Consider the following 13,174-nt stretch of genomic DNA (forward strand, 5'->3'; position numbering starts at 1 on the left):
ATTTTTATCCCAAGTCTTTCACGAACCACCTGGCCAGCCCTGATGTCTGACGAGCAGGAATTTATAATTTGTTCAGGGTTGTGGTGATAACTCGCCTACTCTTCAAAAAAGATATGGGGTGTCTTACATCCACCAACAGCCAGTGCTCATAGACGTGTTCTCCGACTTAACCTCAATCCGAGGGATGGTGATCACGCTGATTCCTCGCCCTGCATGCGAAACACCAGGGTGACATTTTATAGCAGGGCCGAGATTCACACCCAGGCTCGACAGTTCAGAGGCGTGTAGGCACATCTCTAATCTACCTGACCAGCTCACGAACAAGACATATCAATATCTTATTCCTCTTTATTTAATGGTCACAATTATTCCCACGTTCTTGTTGGGTTGGCCGTGTAAAGTTTTTGGCCCAAGTTTTTCAAGAATCGGGTGGTCAGACCTGACGTTCGACTAAGTAGTTTCGGCTAAGTAGCAGGATTTTGTTATTTGACCAGGGTGCCTAGTTTGTATACTCTTTAAGAAGGTCACCGTGGGATCTTTAACATCCACCAACTAATTCTGGCAGAAGTGATGCCCAGTTCAACATCATTTGGAGAGACAGCACACACATTGATGAATCACCCTGACTGTGAAATACCAGGATGACGATTTTTAACTGGGCCGAGATTCAAACCCAGGATAGGCAGCTTAGAGGCGAGTGTGAGTACTTCTCGGCCACCCTGCCAGCCCCTAGACATACCGACATAATGAGGGAAAACGATAACGATGGCTTTAATTCCTGGCATATTTTATCTCATTCAGAGAACATTTTGAGCACATCCTCAAACTGATATATATATATATATATATATATATATATATATATATATAATCAGTTATATAGTTATATTTACATATATAATCAGTTATATAGTTATATTTACATATATAATCAGTTATATAGTTATATTTACATATATAATCAGTTATATAGTTATATTTACATATATAATCAGTTATATAGTTATATTAACATATATTTTTGAGCACACAATTTTTTATATATTTGTATGTATATATATATATATATATATATATATATATATATATATATATATATATATATATATATATATATATATATACATACATACATGTATATGTATACACATGTATATATTTTTTATATTAACACCAGTTTCTGTCATTCTCCTGCAAAATATTCACAGAGCCAAGGATTAAGGTATACACTTTAATGGCGTCCTTCATCAAACACTGGACCAATTGTACCTTTCATTGTAGTTTGCATCTTTTTAGTTTTTTTGTTGTACAGTATCGCATAAAGTTTGTTCGTTTTATTTATTTTATTTTGGTCACCAGTTCGAACAATTGCAACTATATATATATATATATATATATATATATATATATATATATATATATATATATATATATATATATATATATATATATATGTATATATTCATATAAATTGTGAGCGACCTTTAAAAATAAGAAAAAATTCCCATCACGTAGCTTTTTTTTTAATATAAAACGACATTTCATCACAATATCGCCTTATCAGTGCTGTATAATATATAGATAGGATGTATATTCCTGTAGTGCATTCTAACCAATTTAAATGTGCCCTGCATGTTCCATGGCTCATGGGGAAAAAAAACAAGTACAATTGTTTTATATGTTATAAATCCGAGGGATGAATTCGCTCTGAAATCCACGAGCCACTTCACATCTCACCCTCGGGAACATGCCATCTCCAAATCCCCACAGGACAGGTGTGACGTGCGAGCCCACTTCGAGTCACGCGATTCCACCCCAGGGGCAGGAACCACATAAAATGGCGTCTCCATGTGCGTCACAGAGTTCACGCAATACGCCTCGCCCTCTGTCACAGCCTTGTCATTGCACCTTCAAACGAGACGAGCACTGTCTTATTGTTACACGAGGAATGGTTTCACATCTTGACACATTTGCTCTGGCTGCTGCTGCTGCTGCTGCTGCTGCTGATGGTGTTGAAGGTGGTGGCGATGATGGAGGTGGTGGTGCATTTGGGGTTGGTAATAACTTCCTGCTCCAGGGTGACCATGTAGGCTTCCACCAGACACGTTGCCGTTCAAGCCGAACACTAATTCCTTGCGGTCCACATAGGCCGATGGTGGTTCGTGGTAGCGAGGCACTCCCATGGCTGTCAAACAGAAGAGCGATTAGATAGAGCACTTGAGTAGTGCAAGTCTTTGTGTCTGCTCTCATGAAAGCAATACCCATGTGATGTGTGATGTGTGTGCATTAGTGCAGGGCCTATGAATACGCGGTCGACCTCGCCGATGTGCACACTCAAGTTGTGCCCTTATCGGTCAATGTGACGCGTCCCCTTGAGCATGAGGTGCCGCTATCTGCTGATAAATGTGATTCCTTCGTCAACTTGTGCCAGATGTGGCAACGTGCTCAAGAGGGATGAAGCCCCCTGAGAACGGGGAATGTTGTTGATGCCGCAGGGAAATTATCCAAGGCGAGGATGCTTTTCGGGAAAGGTGCACACCAAGGGTGCGTGGAACGCACACCCCAACCGCTGAGACATATTATTCATTTGTTTCGGTTTACGCAATACGCCTCGCAGATTGGTTGCCTCGTATGGTGGGCGTCGGGTCAGCATGTCCCCCTTCCCCCTCGTATGTACAAAGGTCACACGTGCAGGATGAAAAAGGCTCGTGACTGCACGGAATGGTGCACAAACAAATCGTGCTTCTTAGTTATTCATCTTTGACTCGTATTGCTCATCACCCTGATGTCGTACGAACTTTATAAGAACTACCTGCACTCGTTTATTTAATTTTGGGGTTTGGTTATGCTGATTGGCCCTCATGCCCACCATTCACAGCAAGGTCGTCACCGTAAATACGAAGCATGTGTCATGAGGATAGAAACGTACGATTAGAAAAGAAAAGTGCTGTGTGTACCCCCAGAATCCCATCCCTAATAATCGTCATTACACCCAAGCGATCGGTGGTCAAAAAGTATTGATAATGAGGACATGTGTTCTTATTATTTGTCTTTTCTAATTGTACACACAAATACTTGGCTACTGGTTACCTCATTTATGTGAGCGCAGCAGCTGCCTGTGCCCCTCTGTCCTCTCCTGTAGATTAGGGTACAAATTGAGTATTTGAGGCACATGACCCGATTATAATGTTGTTCATTATTATTATAAACCTTGCTCGGCGGAGAAATGGTTGGAAAGTCAGCTCCGACTCTGGGAGGATCGGGTTTAAACCCCGGCCGAGTCGTACCAAAGTCTTTGTATTTTTAATGGCATGTGCTGCTTCCTTGCTTGAGCTCAGCATTTGAAAAGGAATAGCAAGTTGCCCATGCCCCCTCGGGATTCTAAATGGGGTCGGGATGGAGGAGGCAAAAATACAAATGGGATCTTCTGTCATCGAGCCGACGAGCTGGGAGCAACAATTCACATTTTTTTGCCACATCCACTGCAATGCAAATGCTCTAATGGCGGTGAGGTGCTCAATTTGAAACTGTTTGTTCGACATATGTGGCTTTTTGATGCCTAGGGTCTGTAATAAAATTTTTGATTGGTGTCAAAGCCAGTGACCAATTGAAAATTAAAATTATGAGGATAGAGTATGAACAAACAATGCTGGGATGGCAATGGCAAACCACCCAGTATAACAATTGCAAGGTAACTGCTTCGGCAGCACCAACGCTCTGTAAAGAGTATGATACAGGTTTTGTATTATTATATCAGCAGGATAGCTATGCAATTGGCAGGGTAAACAGGATAGCTCAACTGGGATGATGAACAGGATAGCTCAATTGGCAATAATCGGCAGGATACCTTTGTTTGGGAAAATCGGCAGGATAGATCAGTTGGGAATAATTGGCAGGATATCTCAATTGGGAATAATCGACAGGATGACTCAATTGGGAATAATCAGAAGGCTAGATAAGTTTGGAATAATGGGCAGGCGAGATCAGTTTGGAATAATCGACAGGCTAGATTAGTTTGGAATAATGGGCAGGCTGGATTAGTTTTGAATAATCAGCAGGATAGATCAGTTTGGAATAATCGGCAGGATAGCTCAATTCGGAAGAATCGGCAGACTAGATCAGTTTGGAATAATCGGCAGGCTAGATTAGTTTAGAATAATCGGCAGGATGGCTCAATTGGGAATAATCGACAGGATCGCCCATTTGGGAATAATCAGCAGGCTAGATCAGTTTGGAACAATCGGCAGGATAGCTCAATTGGGACGAATCGGCAGGATAGATTAGTTTGGAATAATCAACAGGATGGCTCAATTGGGAATAATCGACAGGATGGCTCAATTGGGAATAATCAGCAGGCTCGATCAGTTTGTAATAATCGGCCGGCTAGATCAGTTTGGAACAATCGGCAGGATAGATCAGTTTGGAACAATCCACAGGATAGATCAGTTTGGAACAATCGGCAGGATAGATCAGTTTGGAACAATCCACAGGATAGATCAGTTTGGAACAATCGGCAGGATAGATCAGTTTGGAACAATCCACAGGATAGATCAGTTTGGAATAATCGATAGGATGGCTCAATTGGGAATAATCGACAGGCTCGATCAGTATGGAATAATCGACAGGCTAGATTAGTTTGGAATAATCGGCAGGATAGATCAGTTTGGAATAATTGGCAGGATAGCTCAATTGGGAATAATCGACAGGATAGCTCTGTTGGGAATATTTGACAAGATATCTGTTGGGAATATTAGACAGGATAGTTCTGTTGGCAATATTTGGCAGGATAGCTCTGTTGGGAATATTTGACAGGATAGCTCTGTTGGGAATATTTGACAGGATAGCACTGTTGGGAATATTTGACAGGATAGCCCTGTTGGGAATATTTGACAGGATATCTGTTGAGAATATTGGACAGGATAGTTCTGTTGGGAATATTTGACAGGATAGCTCTGTTGGGAATATTTGACAGGATAGCTCTGTTGGGAATATTTGACAGGATAGCTCTGTTGGGAATATTTGACAGGATAGCTCTGTTGAGAATAGTTGACAGGATAGCTCTGTTGGGAATAGTTGACAGTATATCTCTTTTGGGAATATTTGACAGGATAGCTATGTTGGGAATAATGGACAGGATAGCTCCGTTGGGCATAATGGACAGGATAGCTCTGGGAATAATCACCAGGATATCTCAGTTGGGATCATCAGCAGGATGGCTCTGCTTGGAATAATTTACAGGATAGCTCTGTTGGGTATTATCGCCAGGATATCTCGGTTGGGATCATCAGCAGAATAGCTGAGTTATCCGTAGCATGTTCGGCTCTGAGCTTTCTGGCATTGTGTTTGATTGGTAATGGAATTTGGCTCAAACTTCCCCTCTCATGCAGTGCCAGTATAAGAGGATGCTGTCCTTGTTAAGCTGGCTATCTCATGTGTGCACTTATATACATGGATGAAAATAAATCATGTTGACAGTTATTTTATAACTTTGAGCCTTTGAGCCACTTTTGCTTTCTAAAATTCCTACATCAATCTGTATCGATATATCAATATCTACATAACATATGGAATTCCACCTTGCTCAGTTGACCATTCCTGGTCTATATTACTGCAAAGACGAGCCTGTGAATGATGAGCCTTCAACGGTATAGATCACGAGATGAGATCGTTACTGTCAGGGAATAGTTATCGTTATCAAAACGGGTTCATGTAATTGTGGTTACCTTCCATTTCGATGAATTGTATGAGGTATAAAATAAAATAATTAATTACGATGACAGTATAGTTTGTGAAGGGTGTGGTGGGGTTGTGTTTGAAGTTGTCAGTTTCTATAGTGCGATGATCTCATGTCGGCATGCTGTTGTAGTGGCGACACAAAGGTCTGCAATGAAAGTCCTACCACTGGACTATTAGGAAGAAACAATGCATAGGAGAGGGGTTGGAGTTGGGGTTGGGGGGTTACATTTGAATACCTTTTGATAGTCATGGCTCCACCTCAGCTCACTCAACTCAAAACAGTTTTGGACGTGTGCATTAGTAATGTCATGGAACTAGACCCATGGTGGTTACCTCCTGGAAACTCACCTGCAAGGTCTGCAGAATCGTGGCTCATAAATGACTGTTCGAGTCCTGAGCTGTATTGACTCGCAGGCGTTTGTCCGCACCCCTGGGACAGTGTTTGCTGTAACCACGGACCGGGGCTGGACACAGGGTACAGACCTTGGGTCTCTTGTCCCGGCGCGCTCGTGGGAGACAAACAGCCATGCTGTGAGTAATCCAGATTCTGTCCGACCTGGCAACCTCCTCCAAACACAGGTGAGTTACTCTGATGAGATGCGTGAAATATAGGGTCCAATCCCGAGCTCATAAAGCCGAATCCGGCTCCCTCTAGACCCAAAGAACCCCCAGCATATGGAAAACCATTGGCAATCTGGCTCTGGAAATCCAGTGTCTGAGGAACCACAGAATGGCTCAACCCGAAGCCATTGACAAGACCGTACACGGGCTTGAGCGCCTGACACTTCCTTCGGAATCCACGGGGTCTCCTCCGGAACGAGCCCTCCTCGAACATGAACTCGCTGGCCGGATCGATGGTCCAGTAATGTCCTTTGCCTGGCTTCCCGAGGCCTTTGGGCAGTTTGATGAAGCACTCATTCAAAGACAAGTTGTGACGTACCGAGTTCTTCCATCCCTGGTAAGTTCCACGGAAGAAGGGAAAGCGGTTTTGGAGGAATTGGTAGATCTCGCTGAGGGTAAGGCGCTTCCCAGGCGAACTTTGAATGGCCATGACTATGAGGGCGATATACGAGTATGGAGGTTTCTCGGGCCGACGAAGACCCGCGGTGCTCTTTTTACTTTTAGAAGAGGTGGTTTGAACGACGTTCTGAGAGCTTGGGATACCATGACCTGAAGTTCTGTTGCCCGTCGCCTGCTGAGGACTCTGAGCGACGACCGTGGCAGCTCTGCCTGGAGGGGCCTGTTGCTGAACTTCGGTCGTCATATCGGATAGGTCCTGGCGTTTATGGTTGTTGCTACATGGAGGATTGCTCTCCACGGGCTGGCGGCCTGACGGCTCTGTGCTGACGTCAGGAAGAGAGGGAGGAAGGGGTCACGGCCTGTTTACTCTAATCCTTCCGTGGATGTTCAGCTTCGGAGGAGAGTGACGGCGACAGAAAGCCAGCGATTTTCAACGTGGTCAAGCTCTCGTCCGCGATGCCCCGCGGTCTTCACTACAATGTACGCCGTGTCCAACGCTCGACCCCTTCAGGAAAATCCCCCACTAACTGCCCCCCCCCGCGCACCCCTACACCCCGATCGTTGCCGGGTGGCGTCCCTTTTCTTCTGAAGGCTTCGCGGTCATTTCCGACACGCCTACGATGTGGAGCTCGAGCTGGGACGCCACGGTGGTCCCTCTACTAGAGCCGCGCTCACCCCGCCCAGGAGGGATCCAACAACCTCATGTTATCTCGCTCCGAATGATCAGGGTGCGCCGGCGACGTGGGGCGCGGATCAGGGACGACGACGACCCCTCCCCTCAGTGTCGCCCTCGTCCCAAGGTTTGGACTTCCCCTCCGCGATCTACATCATGGGGTCGATACCACCGCGCTCCCCCCCCCCCCCCGAGCAATCGGCATTATTCCCACCAAAATATTCCACGCTCCTGCGAACTATCATTTGAACAAATCATCATCAAGGATTCAAGATAACGGGGAATTGTTGAATTCTCCATTCACAACTTAATGAAAAACACAAACTCTGATCACTATAAACGTGTTTAAAGAATCACGTGGACCGAGTAGTGAAGGTGGCTTTTATTTTTCATCCTCACGTTTTCCTCAAGCCGAGCCGAGAGGCCTACACATTAAACATGGTAATACTGCACTCCACATGACAATGTACGCCGCACGTTTCCATGTCTGCTTTCACGTGGCTTGTCTATCCACACGTACTGTGAAGGAAGATGTATATCAAGGGCATTGCACTTTTCCGTTGTTGACTCATCATTCCTCCATCCATTTTATTCACGATGGGCTTCTCAGCTGTAAACATTTAACGGTTGTTGTTTTTGTTGTTGCTGCATCCACCAAATAATTATATGGTGATCATTATAATTATATATGCCATCATTATTTATTAATTTTATCTTACATTTATCGTTGAACACATTTACAGGGTGCCATCATTGGTGGACCATGCACGATGGGTGGCGATCTCACCTGCAACATCCGCCGAGAGTCGTGGCTCACTGAGTCCTGAGACCTGCGCTGTACGGACACCACGTGTTGGTCCGCACCACCAGGGACAAAGTTTGCAGTAACCACAGACCATGAGGACTTGTACCCGGTATACAGAGCTTGGGTCTCTTTTTCCGGCGTGCTCACAATGTACATTGCTTGCGTCCTTCGAGTTGTTTGTTATTCGAGGGTTGATCAGTAAGTCCGTGGCCTGACGTGAAAAATATATAAATTAACGGATTTTTAAAAAATTAATTACCTCCACCGTCTGCGACGGATGAAGGTTGTGTTTTCACCCCTGTCTGTCTGTCTGTGTGCAGGATATCTCATAATATTGTTGACGGATTCGGATGAAACTTGGTTGGAGAGTTTGGGTGTGTGACAAGGACGAACTGATTCGATTTTGGTGAAGATCCGAATCCGGATCCAGATGCGAGAATTTTTTTAAGTGATTCTTCCCCATTGAGAGATTCTGCCAAAAACGATATGTGGTACGATATCACAAAAAGTTACGGACGAGTTATAACAAAACTAAGTGGATGAATTGGTTTGGTAACAAGAACAAGCCGATTCGATTTTGGTTAAGGTCCGGATGCAGATCCGGCGTATCATTGAGACACAAAACGTAAACTGTTCAGCCTGGCGGAGGTTTTCACTCCACCGAGTTGCATTCTAGTTTTTACTGTTTCTGTATTATCATTCAGCGATTTGAAGCTTGTTTTGTATACTTTATGTTGTCCTTGTTTCAGTATTATTTGGAGTGGAAGCGGCAAGTTACACAGTTCATTATTACGAGTTCAGTGACACTTCGCTGATGGGTCAATGTGTGAAGGAAACCCGAACTCCTTCTCAGGGTGAGTGTGCAGCCACACACAGTGAGTGGAGAGCTCTGTGGGTAACCGTGAGACGAGCGGACTGTGGCTGTGCCACCCACGAACAGTGTTCGGCTTACGGTCCAGCCCCACTCGGTGGGCTTCCGTGACCGTGGATTTGGATGAGAACCGCTGGCTTACTGGAGGATTTGAGGGCGAATATTCGCAGTTTCTTTCCTTTTAAAATGCCGAGGAATTACTGCGAGTGTCTGTCCAGACACGTCTATCTGCAGGGATCGCACGTTTCTGGTCTATATCCTGCACTTTCCTCCATGCCGTGATGCATTTCTCTCTCCATGAACGTCTCCATGGATTGCCTCTCTGTCCGGGCACGTCTGTCTCTCGAACCAAACATGGCTCTAAGTCCGGACACGTCTCTCTGCACGGACGCGTCCCCGTGCCGGATACGCATCTCCACGCGGAAAGCACGTCTCTATATACGGCCTGTTCGGACACTGACGGGAGATTTATTTCCTTTTTTTTAATCTAAGAAAGATCATCTTTCTTTCACTTTGGTGAACAATCCAGAGAGCTTTAATGGTGTTCATGCAAGTAAACAGAATGACACTCGATTCATGTATGAGTGCATCAATATTGTGCATACACGAGCTTGCATACAATATTTCCTATTGATATTAATGTGTGAAGTTTGAGCAAATGTTTTTCTTTCCAAAAGAAAATATCCACAATACAAATACTAATATGAGCCGTACAGGGATTTGTTATCATGTTTCAGATGCATAAACATGTAGTTCATCATCTTGTACATAATTATGTGGACTCGGTGTCATGTATACAAACATATATATATATATATATATATATATATATATATATATATATATATATATATATATATATATATAATATTACAATAACAAGATACAAGAAGCATTCACAAAGTTATACCAACGAGATACTCATGACGATAGTCCAAGACCAATGTTTTGTTTATTTCTCAACATTTATTTAAGAAGTAGAAATATTTAGTTTGAAAATATTATATTGAGTCATATATATATATATATATATATATATATATATATATATATATATATATATATATATATATATATATATATATATATATATATATATATATATATACTTAAATATCGTGAAATATTCAACAACAAAAAACATTGGCATGTCAGACTATGAAAGTGAGATTCTCGTTCATAGAACTTTGAACATGTATTTGCAATACTCTCGACCAAATTATGATATCGCATGATTTATTACGTCCACCAGCGAAAGTGGACGGAGGTTATGTTTTTACCCTTGTCTGTTTGTTTGTTTGTCTGTGAGCAGGATATCTCAAAAAGTTATGGATCGGTAATAACAAAATTAAGGAGATGAGTTTGTTCGGTGATGTGAACAAGTGGATTAGATTTTGGTGAAGGTCCGAATGCAGACCTGGCCCATCAGTTGGATACAAAATGTAAACCATTCAACCTGGTGGAGGTATGCACTCTACCGAGTGACGTTCGAGTTTGCAGCTGTTTCCACGGAGTTCTTTCATTTTTAAGATGCTAATAAAGTGATTAATCATTTTCAATGATGTGACAACATCAATAAATTTATTGGTTATAACATTCGTATCACGACCTTTTGCCCTCAACCGAAAAGTTAAAAGTAAAACGACATATCGGTGGTTTTGGGATATTCGTAACAACTTAACAATAAAGTAGATGATTATCAAGCATGCCTTGCTGATGTTTTGGCGAGTTTGGAAACAAATATCATTGCCCGAAGTGAAACACAAGAGGAATAGTTTTATTCAATACTTTCCATCACATTGAGAGTTGGTGCTTTCTGGGAGTGTGGAGTCGTGAAGCACAGGAGAACCCGCTTGGACTCATCAGATGGTGCCTTTAGGGGGGTCGCACAACCTTCATGAAAAGTTTAACGGCCTCCTCGGAGGCTGTGAACAAACTTCCGAAAATGCAGGATGGTCCAATCTCGTGTTATGTTTACTTACCCAGGACTATTCCTGGCATCTAATAAGCCTGTGCGATGTAAATACCGTATTTGTATTGAGTCAAATCAGCTGTTCATACTTCCCTGATATTGATCACAGAAAATGATGACTTTGCAACATCCAAACAATTAAATGATAAACAGATGGATGAAATATACATGTGTATATATATATATATATATATATATATATATATATATATATATATATATATATATATATTACAAAAACTCATTTTGAATGAATGTATGTATGTTCACGAAATACAGCCAAAACGGTACAGGATAGCGCAAAAATTTTAGTGCCACCTTACTCAGCATTCTCTTGCGGTGTGCAGTATCAAGTTTCGTTCAAATCTGGAAACGAAAAAAAATATTAAAAAATCAATTCCCGATTCATTCAAGAACTCTTCAGGAGTATTTGATCAATGCAAACAACCTCAGGTATAATTCGCTGGAGCTATCTTTTTTTTTAAATGTTTTTTTTATCTACCGCTGTAACAACGGGAACCAAACGGGTTCACAGGTCGTCTAGTATGTATATGTATATACATATATGCATATGTATATACATATATATATATATATATATATATATATTGTTGTGGGCCGGGGGTTGGTGGTGAGGAATTGCCGCCAGGTGGAGCAGAAGAGCCGTCTCCCACCGAACACCCGGAATTGTCCGAGAGTCACGGGTCACTTAAGGACCGTGCTCGCCAATGCTCTAACCGCGTGGGGTAGGGTTAATAGCCAAATTTCAATATACCTGCAGATGTGCATGAATATATATGTACATATACATATATATATATATATATATATATATATATATATATATACATATATATACATATATATATATATATATGAATATATATGTATATATGTATATATAAATATATATATATATATTGTTGCGGATTTCGCGCCCGCCGGCGTGGTGACGGCCACGTAACTCGAATCGCGGCACGTCGCCCACCGGACGGACAATCCAGTCGTGACCCTCTCGGACTAACGCCGGGAACCAGTCACGGGTGGACCTTTCGGTCTCACCGCGATCGAGCCAATCAGCCCCCGCGTGGGATAGGGTTGCTCGCCAAATTCGACCTACCTAAGTACCCACGCGGAGGGTAGACCGGGCGATCGCACCTCGCCGCAGGTCGACTTCGGACACGGGCCACTTAAGCGACCCGTTCCGTACTATCGGGATAACCGAGCGGTGTTATCGTCGACCTCGACGGTTCGATTAATTATCGGGCGTATTCAGCCCACTACCAACCCTTTACGTGAAGCAAGATGAGGATTCAATGGGAGAAAAAGACGAAGCGAAGCGGGAAACAGTTCAACAATAAAGCACATTTATTCGCGACGAACGGAAAGCACACATATTCAATTCCACCAAAAGCACACAGAAAAAACACAATTCCATTTACACAAAAAGCAAATATAAAAGCGAAAACACAATGCAGAGCTAATACCGACTACCGAGCACACGGCAACACTTATACAATTCTACTTCACAGACGGCGCCGACAACACATACCCAAAACCAAGGAAAAGAATACCCCCAAGAATGAGGCGGGCCTGAGGCCGAGACCGGGTCGCGCCTACCCGTCTGGTGATGAGACGCGGAGCTGCGATGGCGCCTCACTCCGCGGGCCTCGCGGACAGTGTCTGGCAGGGGGGTGGGAAAGGGGCCCCCTTGGTCGCACTATCTCAGCGCGGGGGGGAAACAGGAGGGGGTTGCTGATGCTCGGGGTATAGAGGATCTTTATTATCCCTGGTGTGCGTCTCCACCTCGGCCAGGTCGCGCTGCCGGCCTTCCTCGGGCGTGCAGCTCCCGGCACCGACGCGAGCACCCCCTCGTCTGCCTTCGCCACTGCCGCCTCTCCGCCTCTGGACTCTCCGACTCTGGACTCTTCTTTGGACTCTCCTCGTTGGACTCTCTTCAGCTTCTCCAGCTACTGCAGGCTTCGGGCTCCAGACTTCCACACGGCTCTGACTGACGAACACGGTCCTTTTTATCCCCCCGTAGCTTCGCCTTTGACCCCCTCCCTTTGACCTTTCACCTCGCTCCCCATTGGCCCG

The 13,174-nt window shown here is 43.7% G+C and overlaps 1 protein-coding gene and 1 long non-coding RNA gene across 4 annotated transcripts; one reads left to right on the forward strand and one right to left on the reverse strand.

Annotated features, from left to right (window-relative positions):
* Positions 1-1,217: 1,217 nt before the first annotated feature.
* On the reverse strand, positions 1,218-7,116 carry LOC147027638 (forkhead box protein F1-A-like). The gene is made up of 2 exons (XM_085877164.1): positions 6,085-7,116; positions 1,218-2,185 (listed from the first exon to the last, which is right to left on the reverse strand). The coding sequence occupies exons 1-2, from the start codon at positions 6,998-7,000 to the stop codon at positions 1,938-1,940; spliced, it is 1,164 nt and encodes a 387-aa protein (XP_085733290.1). The 5' UTR covers positions 7,001-7,116; the 3' UTR covers positions 1,218-1,937.
* Positions 7,117-7,282: 166 nt separating this feature from the next.
* Positions 7,283-9,886, forward strand: LOC147027639 (uncharacterized). 3 transcript variants are annotated; one of them, XR_015057159.1, is made up of 4 exons: positions 7,283-7,870; positions 8,173-8,432; positions 8,555-8,725; positions 8,984-9,886. It is a non-coding gene; the product is annotated as an uncharacterized LOC147027639 (long non-coding RNA). The 3 variants fall into 3 exon arrangements; XR_015057160.1 differs by having other exon boundaries at positions 8,173-8,343; XR_015057158.1 differs by having other exon boundaries at positions 8,173-8,725.
* The last annotated feature ends 3,288 nt before the right edge of the window (positions 9,887-13,174 follow it).

The sequence above is a fragment of the Eptatretus burgeri genome, chromosome 4 (genome assembly GCF_056783735.1).
Source record: "Eptatretus burgeri isolate ZD-2024b chromosome 4, Ebu_testis_v1, whole genome shotgun sequence".
NCBI classification, from domain to species: Eukaryota; Metazoa; Chordata; class Myxini; order Myxiniformes; family Myxinidae; genus Eptatretus; species Eptatretus burgeri.